We start from the raw sequence: 20,669 nt of genomic DNA on the forward strand, positions 1-20,669 counted from the left end.
AGCGCTGAGAGAGGGAATTAGTGTGTGAGCTGGGTCAGAGGGACCCGCCGCTGTCGCTACCGCTGTCGCCGCCGTCTCAGTAGCCACCTTCGTCTGCCGGAGCCTTCAGGTGAGCAGTCCCTCGCAGGCCCAAGGACTCCCGTCCTGCAGCGGGCTGAGCACTCCCACCCGCCTTAGAGCCCGTCCGCTGGGGGCCCGCCCCCTTCGCTGACCACGTGACCCAAGTTCGGTAACCCTTGACCTTCTGCACCGCACCCCACCACCTCAGGATCTGGGATGAGTGAAGCTGGGTGGGAGGATTCTCCGCACCGAGGCCGGTAGAGGTCAGTTCCCACGCCTCCGTACCAGTCTGGCTAGTGGCTGAAGATGCCCAGGGGAGGTCGAGGAGCGGGAGATCTTGGTCCCAGACCGGACTTTGTGGGTCTTAATATGGGTACATAATAGGGAAACTCCCCCCACGCCTTCACCTAGCAGGACTCCATGCTCCCATTTTACAGATGGGGAAACAGAAAATTATGTGTTGGCAGGTTTCCAACGCCAGGTCTTCACGCTGGGAACCCAGGCCTTGTTCCCCACCCAGCCCGCCACTCCTGATCATTAGGAACAGGAGTTTGAGTCCCTGCTTCCTACTTGGTGCTTGCTGGATGATCTTGGAAAAGTCATTTAACATTTTACTTCTCTGAGCTTCGATTTCCTGGGCTGTGAAATAGTCACAATACTTACATAATACCCATCTTGTTGCTTTTTAAAAAAAATTTTTTTCCCTTTATTGATTTTAGAGAGAGAGGAAGTGAGAGGGGGAGAGTGAGATAGAAACATCAATGAGAGAGAACATCTATTGGCCACCTCCTGCATGTGTCTCACTGGGGATCAGGCCCACAACCTGGGCGTGTGCCTTGACCAGGATTCAAACTGGCGACCTTTTGGTGCATGGGTTGATGCTCAACCACTGAGCCACACTGGCCAGGCCCCATCTCACTGTTATTGAGGGTAAATGAGCCTACCTGGTGTGGTTCAGTGGTTGAGTGTGGACCCATGCACCAAGAAGTCCTTAGTTGGATTCCTGGTCAGGGCACATGCCCAAGTTGTGGGCCCAATCCCCGGTGGGGGGCATGCAGGAGGAGGCCAGTTAATGTTCTCTCTCATCAATGTTTCTATCTCTCTCTCCCTCTTCCTTCCTCTCTCTAAAAATCAATAAAGAAAAAAATTTTAAAAAAGATTTAGTAGATAGTGGTTGTAGATAGTGGTTTAGTAGATAGAATCAGAAGGAAGAAGGCATGAAGTTTTTGGTTATAATGAACGATGGTAATGTCTTCCATTTGTATAGTGTACTGGTCCCTGCCTTTCTCATACATCATCTCATTCTATTCTCTTTTTAACTTTATTGTTGAAAGTATTACAGATATCCCCCCTTTTATTCCCCATGACCCCCCTCCTGCCTTCCCCACACTATTATCTGTGTCCATTGGTTATGCATATATGCATAGAAGCTATTTGGTTTATCTCATCCTGCCCTCCCTCCCCCTTCCCTTTGAGGTTCATCAGTCTAACAACCAATTTGTACTTTTAATTCCTTCATCTTTTTAACCCATCTCCCGGCCCCCACCCATCTGGCAAGCAACAAAAAGTTCTCTGTATCTGTGAGTCTTTTTCTGTTCTGCTTGCTCATTTTGTTTGTAGATCCAATTGCTGATAGATATGTATTAATTGCCATTCATATTTTTGTTGTTCTTCTCCTTCAAGAAGACTCTTTAACATTTCATATAATCCTGGTTTGGTGGTGATGAACTCATTTAGCTTTTTCTTGTCTGGGAAACTCTTGATATGTCTGTCCATTCTAAATGATAGCTTTGCAGGATAGAGTAATCTTGGTTGTAGGTCTTTGCTTTTCATCACCTGGACTATCTCTTGCCACTCCCTTCTGGCCTGTAAAGTTTCTTTTGAGCAATCAGCTGACAGTCTTATGGGGAGCTCCTTTGTAGGTAATGAACTGCTTTTCTCTTGCTGCTTTTAAGATTCTCTCTTTGGCCCTGGCCGGTTTGGCTCAGCGGTTGGAGTGTCGGCCTGCGGTCCTGAGAGACCCGGGTTCGGTTCCTGCTAAGAGCATGTACCTCGGTTGCAGTTTGTCCCCAGCCCTGGTCCTCTGGTCAGTCAGTCGTGCAGGTGGCAGCCACTCGATGTGTTTCTTTCGCATCGATGTTTCTCTCTCTCTCTGTTCCTCTCTTTCCCTCCCACTCTACCTGAACAAAAAATGGAAAAATGTCCTCAGGTGAGAATAAAAAAAAAAACAAAAAAAAAACGATAAAAAAAAAAGATTCTCTCTTTGTCTTTAACCTTTTGTTGTTGTTTTTTCATTTTTAATTTTTTAATTAATTTATTTTTGTTACAGATGTTTCTCCCTTTCCCCCCATTTGTCTTTAACCTTTTGCCTTTTTTTTTTTAAAGAGAGATATTTTTATTTATTTATTTATTTATTTATTTTTATCCTCATCCGAGGACATTTTTCCATTTTTTGTACAGACAGAGTGGGAGGGAGAGAGAGGAAGAGAGAGAGAAAGAGGGCAACATCGATGTGAAAGGGACACATCGAGTGGCTGCCACCCGCACGACCAACCAGGGCCGGGGACAAACTGCAACCGAGGTACGTGCCCTTAGCGGGAACCGAACCTGGGTCTCTCGGGACCGCAGGCGGACGCTCCAACCGCTGAGCCAAACCGGCCAGGGCTAACCTTTTGCATTTTGATGATGATGTGTCTTGGTGTGGACCTCTTTGGGTTCATCTTGTCTGGGACTCTCTGTGCTTCCTGGACTTGTATGTCTGTTTCCTTCACCAATTTAGGGAAGTTTTCTGTCATTATTGTTTCAAATAGGTTTTCAATTTCTTGCTCTCTCTCTTCTCCTTCTGGCACCCCTATGATGTGAATGTTGGCACACTTGAAGTTGTCCCAGAGGCTCCTTACACTATCTTCATTTTTTGGTATTCTTTATTCTTTTTGGTATTCTGATTGGGTGTTTTCTGCTTCCTTATATTCCAAATCAATGGTTTGCTTCTTGGCTTTACCTGCTCTACTATTGAATCTCTGTAAATTATTCTTTTTTTCAGTTAGTGCATCCTTCATTTCTTACTGGTTTTTTTTTTTTAATTTATTTTTTTATGTTGTTGATGTTCTAAGTTTTTTTGAGTTCTCCTTAAGTTCCTTGAAGGTGTCACTAAGTTCCTTGAGCATCCTTATAACCAGTGTTTTGAACTCTGCATCTGATTGATTGCTTATTTCCATTTTGTTTAATTCTTTTTCTGGAATTTTGTTCTTTTCTTTCATTTGGGACATGTTTCTTTGTCTCCTCATTTTGGCTGCTTCCCTGTGATTGTTTCTATGTATTACGTAGCATTGCTATGTCTCCTAGGCTTCGTAGGGTGGCCTATTGTTGTAGGTATCCTGTAGGATCCAGTGGCACAGCCTCCCTGATCTTCCCAGCTGGGCCCTCAAGGTGCACCCCTAATGTGGACTGTACACCCTTCTGTTGTAATTGAGTCTTGATTGCTGTTGGCAGTCAATGGGAAAGATTTACTTAGGCTGATCAGCAGCAAAGACTGGCTGTGCCCAATGACCACTGGCCTCTGACTATCTTGGAGGATCAGCTGTGTAGGGGCCCACCACACAGAACAAGACTTACTTCATCAGGGTTCTGGTACCCACTGAGTCCACTCATTGAGTGCATCACTTGTGGAGATGGTTGGGTGGTGGTGTTTCGATGTGTTCTGAAGCTGTCCACTGGGTGTGCTCAGCCACTGGCTCTGGGGCAAGGTCAGCCACTGCCTGTGTTCTATCTGGTGCCACCCGGCATAAGCTACAAAGTGATTTGCCAATGGCTGCTTCTTGTGCTGGCTTGGAAGTGCCCAGGAAAAGCCCAGCTGTGAACCAAGGCTGGCTACTTCTAGTGCCAGGCCTGGAGCCACTTAGTGGAGGTATGGGACTTGCTAAGGCCAGATGCTACTTGTTTGAGAGAATCTAGGAAAATCTGAAGCAGGAGCCAAGACAGGCCAATCCTATGGTAAAGCCACTGGAAACAGCTTGGGTGGACATGAAGGTTGGGTGGGGGGGCAGGGCCTCAGAGAATTTCCAGGGCGGGGCAAACAGTATGAGCCAGGTTGCTGGAGTCCCAGATATGGTGTCCATCTGGCTCACCAAAGGAACAACAGTCTCACCTAGCAGGTCTGTCCAGGAGAAAGCTGCCTCTCCAGCTCTTGCCCCAAGGCCAAACAGCTTAGTTCTTCTCCATATGTCTCTGGTGTTTTTTTTTTCTTTTTTCTTTTCTTTTTTTTTTTTGGTACGTGCCCCCAGCGGGAACCGAACCTGGGACTCTCCGGTTCGCAGGCTGATGCTCCATCCACTGAGCCAAACGGGCCAGGGCTTTTTTCTTTTTTTTTTTAATCCTCACTCAGGGACATTTTTGCATTTATCTTCAGATAGAACGGGCGGGAGAGAGGGAAGAAGGAAAGAGAGAGAGAAACTTCTATGTGAGAGAGACACGTTGATTAGTTGCCACCCACAAGACCCCAGTAGGGGCTAGGGACGAACTGCAACTGAGGTACATGTCCTTAGTGGGAACTGAACCCAGGACTCTCTGGCCCGCGGGCTGACGCTCTAACCGCTGAGCCAAACCGGCCAGGGCTCTCTGGTGCCTTTCAAGCTGCCTCTCCTATGCTGAGCCTGGGGGGAGTAGGTCTGAGTAAGTCTCTGTGCGGGCCCTTTAAGAGGAACTGCCTGGGGCTCCAGCAGCCTCAGCCTCCCTCAGCCTCAGTTCCGGCTGGTTTTTACAGCGGGAAGTTATGGGGACTTCTCTTTCTTGCGCTGGAACCCTGAGCGGGGAGCCGGGTGTGGGACGGGCACCCATCACTCCTCACGAAGGACCTTCCCAGCCGAGGTAACCCCCTGATTTTTATTCGCCACATGTGGGTGTAGGACCAGCCCGTCCCCTCCACCCCTCCACCCCTCCTACCGGTCTCGATGTGGCTGCTTCTTAAATTTCTTGGCTCCTGCTTCAGATTTTCCTAAATTCTCTCAAATAAGCAGCGTCTGGCCTTAGCAAGTCCCATTCAGCTCGATTTCAGGCAGTTCTGAAAGATGATTGTGCTGTTGTTTAGTTGTAATTTTGATGTGGTTGTGGGAGGAGGCGACACCGCGTTCACCTAGCCGCCATCTTGACCGGAATCGCATTCTGCTCTCATAGCAGCCCTGTGAGTTCAGGAGGGCAGGGATTATTTCTTGATTTACAGTTTAGGACGCAGTTGCTCAGACTGATGAAGGTCTTGGCCATATTCACATAGGAAGTGGTAGGGCAGGGCTAGGACCCAGATCTGTGGATCCCAAGACCAGGCACTTTCAGGCGTCACTGTTGTCTGCCTTCTGGCCAGCTTGAGTCTTTTGTTCTGAGTCTCCCAGTTTCTTCACCTGGACACTCAGAGCTTTTATAGGTCCTTGGCTGGGGAGCCTGGAGCAGGAGTTGCAAGACTGGTTGAGAGGGTCTTGAGTCAGGCTCCTGGGCTCTCAGGGGGATGGGTGGCTTTTCAAACCTTCCCTCCCCACTCCCAGCTCCACCGGGGCCATGTCAGAACGAGAAGAGCGGCGGTTTGTGGAGATCCCTCGGGAGTCAGTCCGCCTCATGGCAGAGAGCACGGGCCTGGAGCTGAGCGATGAGGTGGCGGCCCTGCTCGCAGAGGACGTGTGCTACCGTCTCAGAGAGGCCACCCAGGTGCGCACTCCCACCCCAGTACTCCCCGACTCTCCTTGGCTACCCCTTCCTACAGGGGCTTATTCACCAAACGTATCAGGCACCTACTCTGTGCTTTCGGGAATATGGTGGAGGCAGTCCTGCTCTGCCTAGGGCTCCCCTTCTAACCAACTGGGCTTCCGGCAAACTAAGCACTTGCTGGGCGCCTTCTCATGTGCTCTTCACAACAGCCCCGCCGGGGCAGCCCAGGCAGGTTCATATTCACATTCTGCATGTGAGAAACCAAGGCCCAGATAGGCACCGAGACATTGGGTGTTGTATGCATAAGAGCAGAGCTGGAGTCCAGGCTCTCTGATGGCTGGTCTGGTGTCCTTTTGCCTCCTCCCCAGGCTGCCTCTGCACTGGAGGCCCTGCACCCTCTGCTCCCTGTCTCCTGATTCTGTTCCTCCCCTCCCAGAATAGCTCTCAATTCATGAAACACACCAAAAGGCGGAAGCTGACCGTGGAAGATTTCAACCGGGCTCTCAGATGGAGCAGCGTGGAGGTGAGTGGGGCGCAAGTTGCAGAGGGCTCAGCTGGCATGAACCTACCTCCGTGCCAAGCTCAGGGCTGGTAGCGCAGCAAGACATGAAGACCAAATGCACACATGAGGAAAGCTCACGCCACTGTAGGATAAGGGCTGGGCTCAGGCCCCTAAGGTCTGAGCTCAGAAAAGAGGGAGAGGGGGCCACGGGGTCCAGGAGGTTAGGGAAGTCTTCTTGAAGAGATGGGACTTGCGCTGGGCCTTCACGGGAGGCTTGGGTTAGACTAATCCAGAAGGAAGAAAGAGGGCATTCTGGGTGAGGGAGGAGCCTGAGCGCAGTGTGGGTGTTAGAATATTCTGCATAATTGTTTTGGGGCAGGGAGTTGAGGGAAGAAGATTATGTTTAGAAGAGAGTAGTGTTTTCAAAGTTGGGTGAGTATGAGAAGGAGGACCGATACCCTGGGGGTGGGACTCAGATCCCCTATGGATCTGGGAGGAGGAGCCATGTTCTATATCTTGACCCAGTGAGCATTGGATGCTTCAGCTGTTTTCAGCAATGAGCCTGATGCCCCAGGCATCCCCCCTTTTCTCTGGGATTCCCTTAGATGAGGCTCCCTGCCCTTATGGAGAGTGCCTCTTCCCTCCCCTGAATTCAGCCTGCTCCCCAATCTCTCTTTGCTCAGGCTGTGTGTGGTTATGGATCCCAGGAGGTGCTGCCTCTGCGCCCTGCCAGGGAGGGTGAGCTCTACTTCCCTGAAGACCGAGAGGTGAACCTGGTGGAGCTGGCCCTGGCAACCAACATCCCCAAAGGCTGTGCTGAGACGGCTGTGAGAGGTGAATGCGGGCCCTTCATGGGTTGGGGACAAAAGCTGGGCTGTCAAAGGAATGGTGATGGGCTGGCTGGTGGATGGGGCACAACTCAGAGGGGTGTGTGGTGTGACAAGGGGCAGAACCCCAGGCTGAGCCAGCTGTCTCTCTGCCCTGGTTCTAGTTCACGTCTCCTACCTAGATGGCAAAGGGAACCTGGCACCTCAAGGATCGGGTAAGGCATACTGTGGGGAACGGGCCCCCAGGGGTTGAACCTTCCTCCCTTAGGAGCTGCGGGTGGTGCCTCTGTACCCGAGTCTTCATCTGACAGTGTTTATTGGTACCCTCTTCTGAGTGGGCGCTGGTCCCTGCCCAGAGGGCTCAGAGCTGGAAAGAGGAGCACAGACCTGTAACGAATCATGATGTCGCCCGTTGGATGTCAGCATGGAAGTCTGGGCACCATGCTGGGGTCCCTGGGGGGATGTACCTCACTTCCAGGGTCTGCTTAGCAGAGCTCGGGGCTTGAGGACTAGGCAGGAAGCTGCCTGGCAGAGGACGGGTGGGAGGCAGCGTGCACAGCAGAGGTGTGGAGAGCTTGCGGGGCCAGGCTGCTCAGTGGGGTTGGGGTGGGATTGTGAGGGAGCAGGCAAAGGAGTCTGAGAGAGGGCTGGCTCTTCACCTGACCACCTCCTGCCCATCGTCTCACAGTGCCCAGCGCTGTGTCTTCACTGACCGATGACCTTCTCAAGTACTACCAGCAAGTGACTCGGGCTGTACTGGGTGACGATCCACAGCTTATGAAGGTGAGTGAGCAGGCCCCCATTTGGGACACAGAGTCCAGCTTTTGAATTCTGATGAAATTCTTTCAGAGGCCTACTTCCGGTCCCCTCCACATGGCCTGACTGACGGGTGTGGAAGCTGTTCTCCTTGGGGGTGTGGTGCCCTGAGGCTGGCCCTCCTCCAACACTGACCCCTTCCTGCTCCAGGGGAAACCCCGTTCCTTAGGAAAATGGGCAGCTCAGCAGGGCCTTTGGGAGTCTCCCCGTCCCTCAGTTCCAGAGCCCACTCTCTGAGTAACTGTGGACCTGGGGCTAAGTGGGGCATCAACATTGTAACTTCCATTTGCCTGGACTTGAGATGGGGAGGAGAAGATGAACTAGAGGGAGCCAGGTCAGGGTGCCCACCAGGCCTGCTCTGAGACCTGCTCCCCGTTCTTAGTCCCCAGGCCTCATGCCAGCCCCTGCTGCTTTAGCCTCTGGGCTCCAGAGGCCCTGCTGGACAGTGCCGGTGGTCAGTCCTCTTCTGTCCAGAGTCAGATGAGGGCTAGTTTGGTGGTCTTCTCAACCATGTGGCCTCTTTAGAGTTTTATATCCTCCATGTCTTCACATGTCTGGCTGCTGTTATTTTTCCCTTGAAAATCAAGGAAGTTGCTATCATACATTCCTGCCTTAGAAGCTTGGCTCCTGTTCCCCAAGCACAGGGCAGGGGCTGCCTGGGGGCCTGGGACCTGAGCTCCTTTGTCACTAGCCTGTTGTCTGCTTCCACAGAGCTTAAGCTTTAGATTTTCATCCAGAGGATTTTGGAGGGCACAGGTGGTAGAGGTTCTGGGTTACGATGATTTTACTCATTTACGTTAATGTTTTCTCTGCATATAAAAGTAATGTTTATTGTAGAAGTACTGTAATATAAAAACATACAAAGGAGGAAGTGAAAATCTGCTATAGAACCACCCTCACCTTTTTTTTCTGTGTATAAGTAGTGCTTACTCTAGTATAAACCAAAGTGGTGTTATCAAAACATCTGGTTTTAGAACAACTGCTTTTCTCAGTAAAAAATATGTTAGACATTTAGGTTGCATTCAGTTTTTTTTTTATCCTCACCTGAGGACATTTTTGCATTTATCTTCAGACCGAGTGGGAGGGAGAGAGGGACAAAGAGAGAACGAGAGAGAAACATCGATGTGAGAGAGACACATCGAGTGGCTGCCACCCACGTGACCCCAACCAGGGCCGGGGCTAAACTGCAACCAAGGTACGTGCCCTTAGCAGGAACCGAACCTGGGATTCTTCGGTCCGCAGGCCGATGCTCTAACCTCTGAACCAAACTGGCCAGGGCTATATTCAGTTTATTATTACAGGCATTGCTGGGTGTGGGTATGTTTGTAAGTGGGTTTCTTTTATACTGGGTTAAATTTATAGAAGTCGAATTGCTGAATCAAAGAGTGTAAATATTTAAAACTTCAATACACAAGTGCTAAACTGTCCTTTAAAAAAGAAAAACAGGTTGCCCTGGCCAGTTTGGCTCAGCGGTTAGAGCGTTGGCCTGCGGTCCGGAGAGACCCGGGTTCGGTTCCCGCTAAGGGCACGTACTTCGGTTGCAGTTTGTCCCTGGTCCTGGTTGGTCGTGCGGGTGGCAGCCACTCGATGTGTCCCTTCACGTCGATGTTTCTCTCTCTCTCTCCCTCCTACTCTATCTGAACAAAAAGTGTCCTCGGGTGAGGATTTAAAAAAAGAAAGAAAAAAAGGTCACTGTGGCCGGTTTGGCTCAGCGGTTAGAGCATTGGCCTGCGGTCCGGAGAGACCTGGGTTCGGTTCCCACTAAGGGCGTGTACCTCGGTTGCAGTTTGTCCCTGGCCCTGGTTGGGTTGTGCGGGTGGCAGCCACTCGATGTGTCCCTTTCACGTCGATGTTTCTCTTTCTCTCTCCCTCCCACTCTATCTGAACAAAAAATGGAAAAATGTCCTCGGATGAGGATAAAAAAAAAAAGGTTGATGTCTACCTGGGGCTGGTGGATGCAGTGAGCCTGGCCCCTTCCTTTTCAGATTGCTCTCCAGGACCTGCAGACCAATTCCAAGATTGCAGCGCTCCTCCCTTACTTTGTTTACGTGGTCAGTGGGGTAAGTGACCAGGCTGGGGCAGGGGAGAACGTTCTATGGGGAGGAGGTGGCCCAGTAGCACGTAGAGCTAATGGAAGATGCCATCAGAATGGCAGCCTTCTGTGTACCCTCATGTGCCCCTAAGCTGCCCTCTTCTACCAACAGGTCAAGTCTGTAAGCCATGACTTGGAGCAGCTGCACCGGCTCTTGCAAGTGGCACGGAGCCTGGTTCGGAACCCACACCTCTGCCTGGGGCCCTATGTCCGCTCTCTGGTGGGCAGTGTCCTCTACTGCGTCCTGGAGCCACTGGCTGCCTCCATCAACCCCCTGAATGACCACTGGACTCTGCGGGATGGTGCTGCCCTCCTTCTCAGCCACATCTTCTGGTAGCCACTGGGCCTAGAACTGAATCAAGGGTGGGACAGCTGCAGAGCTGAGTGGGTTAGGATAGGGAGATGGGCTTACAATTCTGGCTTTGAGGCCCTGTGTTGAGTGGTGGGGAGTTTCTTCTCTTAGAGCTTCCCAGTCAGTGTGCATGGTGCACTGGGATTGGGCAAATGGATGACAGATAGCCAAGGGTTTGGTCCTTCAGCCTTCAGGTCCTGGGCCAGTCACCTCTAGCCACCTAGTTCACTTACCCCGTGCAATGCAGGTGCTGTTTTCTCTGTGCTGTGACTTGAATCATATTGGGCAATGCTTTGCCTCATCCCCTCTGACTGCATGTTGCTCCCACAGGACTCACGGGGACCTTGTAAGTGGCCTCTACCAGCAGATCCTGCTCTCCCTTCAGAAGGTCTTGGCAGACCCTGTGCGGCCTCTCTGCTCCCACTACGGGGCTGTGGTGGGGCTGCATGCCCTGGGCTGGAAGGTGAGGACCCTGGCCTTTCTCACAGAGCCCTAAGAGCTGCTGTTCATAATTAGGAAAGTAGCATTTGTGTGTCTTTGATCATAAAAATGGTCTATGCTTGCTGCTGCTGTGTACTGAGTTCTTGCCTTAGGCCAGGCTCAGTGATAGCCTTTCCTTTTCTTTCTTTTTTAAAAGTCCTCACTGGAGGATATTTTTCTATTTATATTCAGACAGCGAGAGGGGGAGAGAGAGAAAGAGATAAACATTGATGTGAAAGAGACACATCCACTGGTTGCCTCCTGCACAACCCTGACCAGGTCCAGGGACTGAACTGCAACCGAGGTATGTGCCCTTGACCAGAATTGAACCCGCCCGCAACTCTTCAGTCTGTGGGCCGATGCTCCAGCTGCTGAACCAAACTGGCCTGGGCATCTTTCTTTTTTTTTAATGCTTATGTCTAAATTTATTAGATGCTTGAATTTTTTCTTTTTATTATCTTTTTGTTTTTATTTAATTTATTATTTTTATAAAACATATTTTTACTGATTTTTTAGAGAGATAGATAGAAACATTGATATGAGAGAGATTGATTGGCTGCCTCCTGCATGCCCCCACACTGGGGATCATGCCTGAAACCTGGGCATGTACCCTGACCAGGAATCGAACTGGGACCTCTCAGTCCATAGGACAATGCTCAACCCACTGAACTACACTAGCTGGGCTGTTTTGGTTATTTTAAAACTATTTTTATTGATTTCTTTAGAGAGAGAGGAGGGGGAGGGGGGAAGAAAGAGAGAGAGAGAAAAACATCGATGTGAGAAATCAATCAGTTGCCTCCCATATGCACCCTGATTGGTTGCCTCCTATGCGTACACTGACCGGGATTGAAACCGCAACCCAGGCACGTGCCCTGACCTGGAATCAAACCAGCAATCTTTCGTCTTTCGGTGCATGGGCCAACACTTAACCAACTGAGCCACACCAGCCAGGGCAGTAATTTTTTGTTTTTAATACTTTTTTTAAATCCTCACCCAAGGACATTTTCATTGACTTTGAGAGAGAGAGAAAGAGAATGATCCATGTGAGGGAGAAACATTGATGTGTTGCCTCCCGTACAAGTCTTGACTAGGGTTTGAACCTGCAACCTAGGTGCATGTGCCCTGACCGGAAATCAAACCCTTGGCCTTTCTGTGTGCAGGACAACATGCCAACCAACTGAGTCATATTGGCCAGGGCTTATTTATTTATTTATTTTTTTGAATTTATTGGGGTAACATTGTCTAACTGGCTTTCTGTATATGAACATCTTATCCTTTCAAAAGTCGTGTATGGCAGATATTAATATACTATTTCATAAATTCCTGCCCATTCCATTTTATTATGTTAAAGAACTATCTAGTTCCTCTTGTACTGAGTGTATTTTATTTTATTTATTTATTTTTTTTATCATCCTCACCCGAGGACATTTTCCCATTTTTTGTTTAGGTACAGTGGGAGGGAGAGAGAGGAACAGAGAGAGAGAGAAACCTCGATGTGAAAGGGACACATCGAGTGGTTGCCACCCGCACAACCAACCAGGGCCGGGGACAAACTGCAACCGATGTACGTGCCCTTAGCGGGAACTGAACCCGGGTCTCTCCGCACCGCAGGCCGATGCTCTAACCGCTGAGCCAAACCGGCTAGGGCCTGAGTGTATTTTAAATAGGAATAGATAATTTAGCTTGCCAATACCTTTTTAACATTTGTAGAGATTATCAAATAATTATTAACTTTAGTTCTGATCATTCGACAGGTTATATGACTGGATTTTTCTGTTGAATCACTCTTGCCCATCTGGAATATATTGTTTGCTGCTGTTGAAATTTTTATCAGAATTACATTGAATTTATTAGATCAGTTTTGGAGAGAATTGACATCATTAATGATATTAATTCCTTTTGTCCATAAATATGTCGTATCCCTTTTTTATGGCTTTCATTGTTTTAGGATCCTTTCATAATTTTCCCTGAAGAGAACCTACATATACTTTATTAAATTTAGTCCATGCCCTGGCCAATTTGGCTCAGTGGGTAGAACGTCGGCCGGCAGACCAAAGAGTTGCGGGTTCAATTCCAGTCAAGGGCATGTACCTTGGTTAACGTTTGGTCCCGGTCATGTGGGAGGCAACCAACTGATGTGTCTCTCTCACATAGGTGTTTCTCTCTCTCCGCCCTTTCTTCCTACTCTATCTGAAAATAAATGGAAAAATATCCTCGGGTGAGGATTTAAAAAAAGTTTAGACCTAGATTCTTGCTATTGTTTGAGCTGTTGTCATGGTGTCTTCTTTTCATGATGTTTTTTACTGCTGTGTGGAAACAATTGACATGTATCGATTTGGCTACTTTACTGAACTATCATTTCTGTCCGTGGATTCTTTGGGTTGTTAATGTAGATGATATCCCGTGCGAATAGTGACAGCTTTATTTCATCTTTCTAAACCTAATGCCTTTCATTTCCTTTTAGTATTTCATTGCTAGGACCACTCACTAAATACCATTTTACATAAGATAATTGTCAACTTTGTCTTATTTCCAATTTTAAAAGCCCTGGCTGGTTTGGCTCAGTGGTTAGAGTGTCAGCCCGCGGACCAGAGAGACCCGGGTTCGGTTGCCGCTAAGGGCACGTACCTAGGTTGCAGTTTGTCCCCGGCCCCGGTTGGGGTCGTGTGGGTGGCAGCCAGTGGATGTGCCTCTCTCACATCGATGTTTCTCTCTTTCTCTTCCCCCCTCTCTCCCTTCCACTCTATCTGAAGATGGATACAAAATGTCCTCCAGTGAGGATAAAAAAATAATAAAAGAAGTGCTAATAATCTTTCCCATTTTAGGCTGATGTTTACTTTGTGTGTTTATATATAATCTTTCTCAGATTAAGAAAATTATATTCTTAGTTTTGTCATCAATTTATGTTTAACTTTTTTTTTATTATTAGAAAGGTTGTTTTTTTTCTTGATTGATTTTAGAGAGGAAGGGAGAGGGAGAGATAGAAACATCGATGAGAGAGAACATCGACTGGCCACTTCCTGCATATCACCCACTGGGGATCAAGCCCACAACCTGGGCATGTGCCCTGACTGGGAATCAAACCAGCGACCCTTGGTGCATGGGTCGACGCTCAAACACTGAGCCACACCGGCTGGGCCAGCGACCTTTTTTAATTGAATCGGTTTTTCTGCTCTATTAATGTTATTAATTATATACAGTTTTTTTTTTGTGCTAGTTTTAAAACATTATTTGTATATTTAAAAATTTGCGTTCCAATAATTAAAATCTTTCGAACAACAACAAAAAATGGCCCTCTGATTAAATGCATTTTACAGTCTGCAGGACACCTTGGACCAGGTTGGTTTTTACTCTAAATTTCACTGTTGTCGCACCAGCTCTTCCTTCACCAACATGCAGGTTCTTTTCCTTCCCTGCCAGCCTGGCCGGCAGATGGGAGAGGCAGGTGCAGCTTTCCTTGTCAGTAGTTCTTTTCTTTTTAAGGCAGTGGATTTTTCTCTTGTGTTTCTGTCTTAAATTTCAACTTACAGAATTTCTCAATCTCAGCCATATCACATTTGTCAGACACGGTCGCAGAGGAAGCAGAGCAACATGCACGAAGGAGAAGAGTCCCATCTGCTCAGTGGCCACCACCGAGTACTGGGCGGGGCTAAGATATTCTAATTACATTTCTAGTTACATTTCTAGGATAAACTCAATTTGGTCATAGTATAGTCTTTAAAAAGATCTATACTGTGCAATCTATACATTGGAATGTAATGCATTTTCTATATACTGTTGAGTTTACTAAAATTTTAAAGGATTTATTTATATTCATAAGTTGTACTGTCCTTGTATGGTTTTAGGGTCAGGTTTATATTGGCCTTATAGAATGAGGTTGGGGGAGTGTTTTTTTTTTATATTTTTTAATATTTGGTTTAATAAGATTGAGATATCTTTTCCTTAAATGTCTGTAGACTTTGTAAATTTTGGCATGGTGTTTTTTTTTATCCTCACCTGAGGACATTTTTGCATTTATCTTCAGATAGAGCGGGAGGGAGAGAGAGAAACATCGATGTGAGAGAGACACATCGACTGGTTGCCACCTACACAATCCCAACCGGGGCCAGGGACAAACTGCAACCAAGGGACGTGCCCTTAGTGGGAACTGAACCGGGATTCTCTGGTCCGCAGGCCAATGCTCTAACCATTGAACAAACCAGCCAGGGCATGGCATGGTGTTTATTTGTGGTTAGATTTTTAACTGCCATAGTTACAGAATTTTTTAAGCTTTCACATATCTTGAGTCTGTAGCAGTCGTGTATTTTTTTAGGAACTTGTCAATTTTGTCAACATTCTCAAGTCTTCAGGTTGTGAATGACCAAAGGATTATCTTACTCATCAAAGCCCAACAAAGATGTAACCTTCTCTGTGAAGACTTAATTGCTTTCCCCAAATTAACCACAGGATTTATAGTAATATAATCAGAGTCCAGTACTCTTGATCTGTTGTTTTTGTGGTTTGAACTGAGTCCCAGTTAATATCTAGGTCAGTGGTTCTCAACCTTCCTAATGCCGTGACCCTTTAATACAGGTCCTGATGTTATTTTCGTTGCTACTTCATAACTAATTTTGCTACTGTTATGTCTTAAGCAACCCCTTTGAAAAGGTCGTTTGACCCCCAAAGGGGCCGCGACCCACAGGTTGAGAACCACTGATCTAGGTGCTGACAGTACTTGCCTATTAAATGTATGGGGTAGCAGTTGGCAAACTAATTGTTAGCACTGGGCATCACAATACCCTCTTAGCCCTTATGTCAGTGATATGGCACATGTCAATTGTAGTGGGTCACTTCATATGGTTGGTCTGTCTTTGTATCCGATCTTTATTCCCAGTGCTTACTGAAGGCTTGGGCATACAGTAGGTTCCAGATAAATGTTGGTTGAATATGCTAAGCAGGGAATTTAGGAGGACTGATCCCTGTCCAGTATCAGAGATTAGATTAGGTCTTTCATGGGAAAGGGTACTTAAGAGGCAATAAGCGACAAAGAGGCCCTCACTGCATCCCTTTCTCTCCACTCCAGGCAGTAGAACGAGTCCTGTACCCACACCTGTCCACTTACTGGACAAATCTGCAAGCTGTGCTAGATGACTATTCAGTATCTAATGCCCAGGTTAAAGCAGATGGGCACAAAGTCTATGGAGCCATTCTGGTGAGTGCCAGCCCTTTCCAGCCTCCCTTCCATGCATGAGCTCAGCAGGCTTTGGAATACTTGACGGGCCCAGGTTCCTCCTAATTCTTGCCTATCCTAATCCCTCTGCTCTAACATACAGGTGGCCGTGGAGCGGCTGCTGAAGATGAAGGCCCAGGCAGCAGAGCCTAACAAGAGTGGCCCCAGCAGCAGCAGGGGGTGCAGGCGCTCTGATGACCTGCCCTGGGACAGCCTCCTGCTGCAGGAGTCTCCTTCTGGGGGCAGCGCAGAGCCAGGCTTTGGGTCTGGCCTCCCGTTGCCGCCAGGAGGCGCGGGGCCCTCGGGACCTTCCCCTTCGGTGACCCTGGCGGACATCTACCGGGAGCTCTACGCCTTTTTCGGTGACAGCTTGGCCACCCGCTTCGGCACGGGCCAGCCCGCGCCCACGACCCCCCGGCCGCCCGGGGACAAGAAGGAGCCGGCGGTGGCCCCAGACTCAGTGCGGAAGATGCCGCAGCTGACGGCCAACGCCATGGTCAGCCCGCAGGGCGACGAGAGCCCCCGGGGCAGTGGCCCCCCATCGGCCTCTACGCCTGCCCCCTCTGACAACAGGCCGCTGCCGCGCGTGCACCGGGCGCGGGGGACGCCCCGGCAGCAGGGCCCCGGTGCCGGCACCCGCGACGTCTTCCAGAAGAGCCGTTTCGCCCGGCGCGGCGCCCCCCACTTCCGCTTCATCATCGCCGGGCGGCAGGCCGGGAGGCGGTGCCGCGGACGCCTCTTCCAGACCGCCTTCCCAGCGCCCTACGGGCCCAGCCCGGCCTCCCGCTACGTGCAGAAGCTGCCGATGATCGGCCGCACCGGCCGCCCGGCCCGCCGCTGGGCGCTCTCGGACTACTCGCTGTACCTGCCGCTCTGAGGCGGCGCGGCCCTAAATAAACCCACGCCCAGCAGTGAGGTCTCCGCGCTCTCGGGGCGCGCCGGATGAGGCGGGGCTTGGGCGGCTTCTCCCGCGGCCGGAGCCATGGCGCTGTCCTGCCTGCAGCGCATCGAGCTCGTGGTGTTCGCCGCTGCCTTCCTGTGCGGGGCCCTGGCGGCAGCAACGCTAACCCGAACGCAGGTGTGACTGCGGGGCGGGCGGGGCCAGCAGGGGGGCGGTGGGCTGGCCGGTCCTGACCCAAGATAACTGATTTGCACTCGGCCCAGCGAGCTGCTCCTCACCGCGGTGGGCCTGGAGGGCGTCCGCCTGCGGCCGGCCGCGATGTATCAACACTAAACGAGCTCTGCGATTCCGCCCAGGTCTTACTAAGTCATTCTTTCATCAATGGGACAAATCTTCAGGAGTGCCTTACAACTCCAAACACCCCGACTGGTGGCTCCTGCTGCGGAACCTTCCTCTGGTTCCGAAACAAATCGGCAACGCCCTGCCTTAATCCTCAAATCAGGCACCATTGTGCTGAGCTAGCCAAGAGAGAAAGCAGAGAGTGGTGGAGATGAACAAGTTACCACATGATTGCAAATACAGTGTGGTAAATGACAAATTAGTTACGTAAAACAGTAGCCGGTAGTTAATATTGAGTGTTTACCCAAGCCAGGAGATCTTGTTAATAAACAAATTAGAAAACATTGGAAATAGTTTTAGGTCACCCAAGTTCTGGTTTTACGCTAGGATTTCTGCAGAGACCAGAACTCGAGAGGCACTTTGGAAGTTCAGTATATTTTGTAACACCGCCTATTTCCCCGATCCTTCTGGCCACTGCAGATCTGATTTCCCCAGCAGGCCCTCTACTGGCCCAGAAACAGGAACTGGCTGTGTGCAAATAACTTACTAGTGTGGCCCTGGCCTGGGTTATCCCTAGCCTGCCAAAAACCTGCATCCAGAGGCACTAACCTGAAATCTAGGATTCAGCAGCTTCTCTCCACAGGCCTCCTTCAGCGGCAGCTGTCCCCTGTATGGTGTGGCCTCCCTGAATCACTCTATCCTGGCTTTATCCCGAGGCTCAGCTCCCTCCCTCTGCTACTTTGTGGCTGGGGCCTCTGGCCTCCTGGCCCTCTACTGTCTCCTGCTGCTGCTCTTCTGGGTCTACAGCAGCTGCATCGAGGACGCCCAAAGGTGACTGCCCCACTCTGAGGGCTAGGGGTGAGGGGGGAGGAGTCCCACCTCAACCACAAGGCTTGCTGTCTCCTTCCGCAGAGGCCGGGTAGGGCTTCGCATTGCACTGGCCATCTCGGCTATGGCCGTCTTCCTGGTCTTAGTGTCTGCCTGTGTCCTCCGATTTGGCACCAGTTCGCTCTGCAGCTCCATCATCTCTCAGAACACTACAGTTAGGTAATGGGGGTGGGGGGCTGATCCCTGGGCTACCTTCTCTTTGTAGAAGGGACCCTATAACCCCCTTATTAGCCCCATCGATTGTTCTCATCTCAAAGGGCACTTAGGTACAAGAGTATTTGGGGTATATACCCCCTTTCTCACAACTGTCTTTTTGACCTCACAGCTGCTTTGAAGCCCAGAAAATTCCTTGGACACCCCCTGGAACCGCTCTTCATTTTTACTCCAACCTACACAATGCTGAAGTGAGGTCCTGGGATATGAAAGACTAAGTGGAGACCCAGGGATACAGATTCATAGAAACACCTGTAGTTTGAAAAGGGTGCCCACCAATGAAAGGCTGAGAGGAGCTGAGGGCTTGTCAGCTTGACAGCAAACAGACACGGTATGTGGGTGGGAATGGATTGAGACGACCTCACTCCTCACACTCCTGTTCCTGTCTCCCACAGAACTCTTCTTGGGTGAATCTGTTATTGTGGTGTGTGGTCCTGGTGCTCCAGGTCGTGCAATTGAAGTCTGAAGCAACCCCATACCGGCTTCTGGAGAGGGGGGACCCTGAGTGGAGCTCTGAAACAGATGTTCTAGTTGGGCCCCGCCTTTCTCATTCCTGAAGAGTAACCAAAGTGCTGCAGCCAAAGGCTTCCTGCCCAAGTGCCTGCCGTCCTCTTGCCCCCACTCAGCCCTGTTTATACTGAGAGCATTTTCCCTCCAAGAGGGAAACATGACAGGCCTCCCCCGTCTTCCTTCTTACAGCTGTTTTTGTATCAATATTATATTACTCTCTTCCTTCATCTTGATACTGAGTTCTGACTGTTAAAGCACTGTAGGTAGGTGGGTGGGAGGAAAGAGTAAAGGCTAAACATCAAAACTCGGGGGTACATTCAGGTGCCTGCCATTGGAATGACTATTTGTTGTTCATGAATCTTGGGCCCCCTGTATTACTCTCATTGTCACCCCATCCCTAAGGTTAATTTTTCTTTTTTAATTCTCACCCAAGGACATGTTTTTACTGACTTTGGGGAGAGAAACATAAGTCGGTTACCTCCCATATGCACCATGACCAGGGATGGAACCCACAATCTGGGTATATGCCCTGACTGGGAATCAAACCTGACCTTTTAGTGTACCGGATGTCACTCCAACCAACCGAGCCACACTGGCCAGGGCCTTAAGATTCAGTTTTTATTCCCATCTGGGAGGGGTGAGTGTCCAGAGGTTGTTTTTTCACAAGCTACGGTAAGCACCCACAGTGTTGTCAAAAAGTTTCGTGTTGGGGAAATGTCCAGCTTTGTCCAAGAGGAAGTAGAAGCGTCGGCCTTTGACCTTTAGAGGCAACATGGCAGGGACTTCACCCCGGTGGGCCATGCAGGATACTTGGTTCAAGGGAACAGTAAATTGAGCACCCAAGCCAAAGGGGGCATGAGTGGTGAGGGTCACCTGCTTCCCTCCAGCCTGTAGCATCACTGAACGTACAGAGCGGAGGGAGAAGAGAAGACCAGCAGCAAGTACCATGGTACCTGCAGGGAAGAGCAGATTGGGGTGAAGGGTTTTCACTGGAGAGCTAAGCAGCAACCCTTCTAGTGTCCCTGAATAAAGAGATGCTTTTGATCACAGAGGCATTTATTGAGCTCCTCTTATACCGCAGGTCCTTGAGTTACTCATTCCTCCCCACTACCTTAATAGACATCCAACCCCATTTTAATGAGAAAAGTCCAGGGCTGAAGTAACTGGCTGACCTCAGCCTAGGCCTGTCAGAGGGCTTAGTGCTCTGGGACTTCCATCTCCGGTGTCCCTCACTCCCACGGGGAGTGGCCTGCCCACTCGTCCTGACGGTCCGGGCCCTTAGCTCTCCTTGCGCGAGGAAGCGGGGAGGTGCCCAGCCACCAGCCACCACACACCCCCTTGGTGGGAAGCCAGCCCACGCCTTACCGATGGCGCCGCAGCCCACAGCCAGGCCGTAGCGCCAGAGCGCGGAGCGCACGTCCCATCGACCCCGGTCTGGGAGCTCCACATCCGGAGGCCGCGCTGGCACTGGGGGTTGGGCCAAGGCCCCCACGGCCAGGGAGGTCCAGAAGACGCCCTGGCCAGCGCAGAACAGCCCCAGAACCGTGAAAAAGCGGCCCCGCTCGTGCTCGAAGAGAAGCACGTCCCGTGGTGGGGTCACGTCATGCAGGGTGCGGTGCACGGGAAAGTCCCACAGGGAAACAAGCCACACCAGACGCCGTCGCCCAGCGGCCGCCATGGAAGTGCAGCACCGCTTCCGGGGCGGGACTTCCTGTGGACGGGTCGGGTCCCGCCCCCCCATTCCTCCAATGGGTCTTGGAGGCGGGCAGCCTCGGTCTCACCCCGC

The 20,669-nt window shown here is 50.2% G+C and overlaps 3 protein-coding genes across 4 annotated transcripts; 2 read left to right on the forward strand and 1 right to left on the reverse strand.

The window, feature by feature from the left end:
* Nucleotides 1-16,939, forward strand: TAF6L (TATA-box binding protein associated factor 6 like). 2 transcript variants are annotated; one of them, XM_036258932.1, is made up of 11 exons: nt 1-109; nt 5,595-5,754; nt 6,191-6,277; nt 6,940-7,090; nt 7,248-7,298; nt 7,772-7,866; nt 9,885-9,959; nt 10,104-10,324; nt 10,674-10,806; nt 15,886-16,014; nt 16,136-16,939. In XM_036258932.1, exons 2-11 carry the CDS (start codon nt 5,608-5,610, stop codon nt 16,907-16,909), a joined length of 1,863 nt encoding a protein of 620 aa, XP_036114825.1. In that variant the 5' UTR covers nt 1-109; nt 5,595-5,607; the 3' UTR covers nt 16,910-16,939. The 2 variants fall into 2 exon arrangements, with proteins under 2 accessions (XP_036114825.1, XP_036114824.1); XM_036258931.1 differs by lacking the exon at nt 1-109 and adding an exon at nt 194-323.
* TMEM179B (transmembrane protein 179B) lies at nt 16,935-19,423 on the forward strand. Its single transcript, XM_036258933.1, has 5 exons — nt 16,935-17,110; nt 17,916-18,103; nt 18,185-18,319; nt 18,486-18,564; nt 18,769-19,423. Exons 1-5 carry the CDS (start codon nt 17,015-17,017, stop codon nt 18,928-18,930), a joined length of 660 nt encoding a protein of 219 aa, XP_036114826.1. The 5' UTR covers nt 16,935-17,014; the 3' UTR covers nt 18,931-19,423.
* Nucleotides 19,424-19,487: 64 nt separating this feature from the next.
* TMEM223 (transmembrane protein 223) lies at nt 19,488-20,561 on the reverse strand. Its single transcript, XM_036258934.1, has 2 exons — nt 20,249-20,561; nt 19,488-19,836 (listed from the first exon to the last, which is right to left on the reverse strand). Exons 1-2 carry the CDS (start codon nt 20,559-20,561, stop codon nt 19,544-19,546), a joined length of 606 nt encoding a protein of 201 aa, XP_036114827.1. The 3' UTR covers nt 19,488-19,543.
* Between the last annotated feature and the right edge of the window lie 108 nt (nt 20,562-20,669).

The sequence above is a fragment of the Molossus molossus genome, unplaced genomic scaffold (genome assembly GCF_014108415.1).
Source record: "Molossus molossus isolate mMolMol1 unplaced genomic scaffold, mMolMol1.p scaffold_m16_p_13, whole genome shotgun sequence".
NCBI classification, from domain to species: Eukaryota; Metazoa; Chordata; class Mammalia; order Chiroptera; family Molossidae; genus Molossus; species Molossus molossus.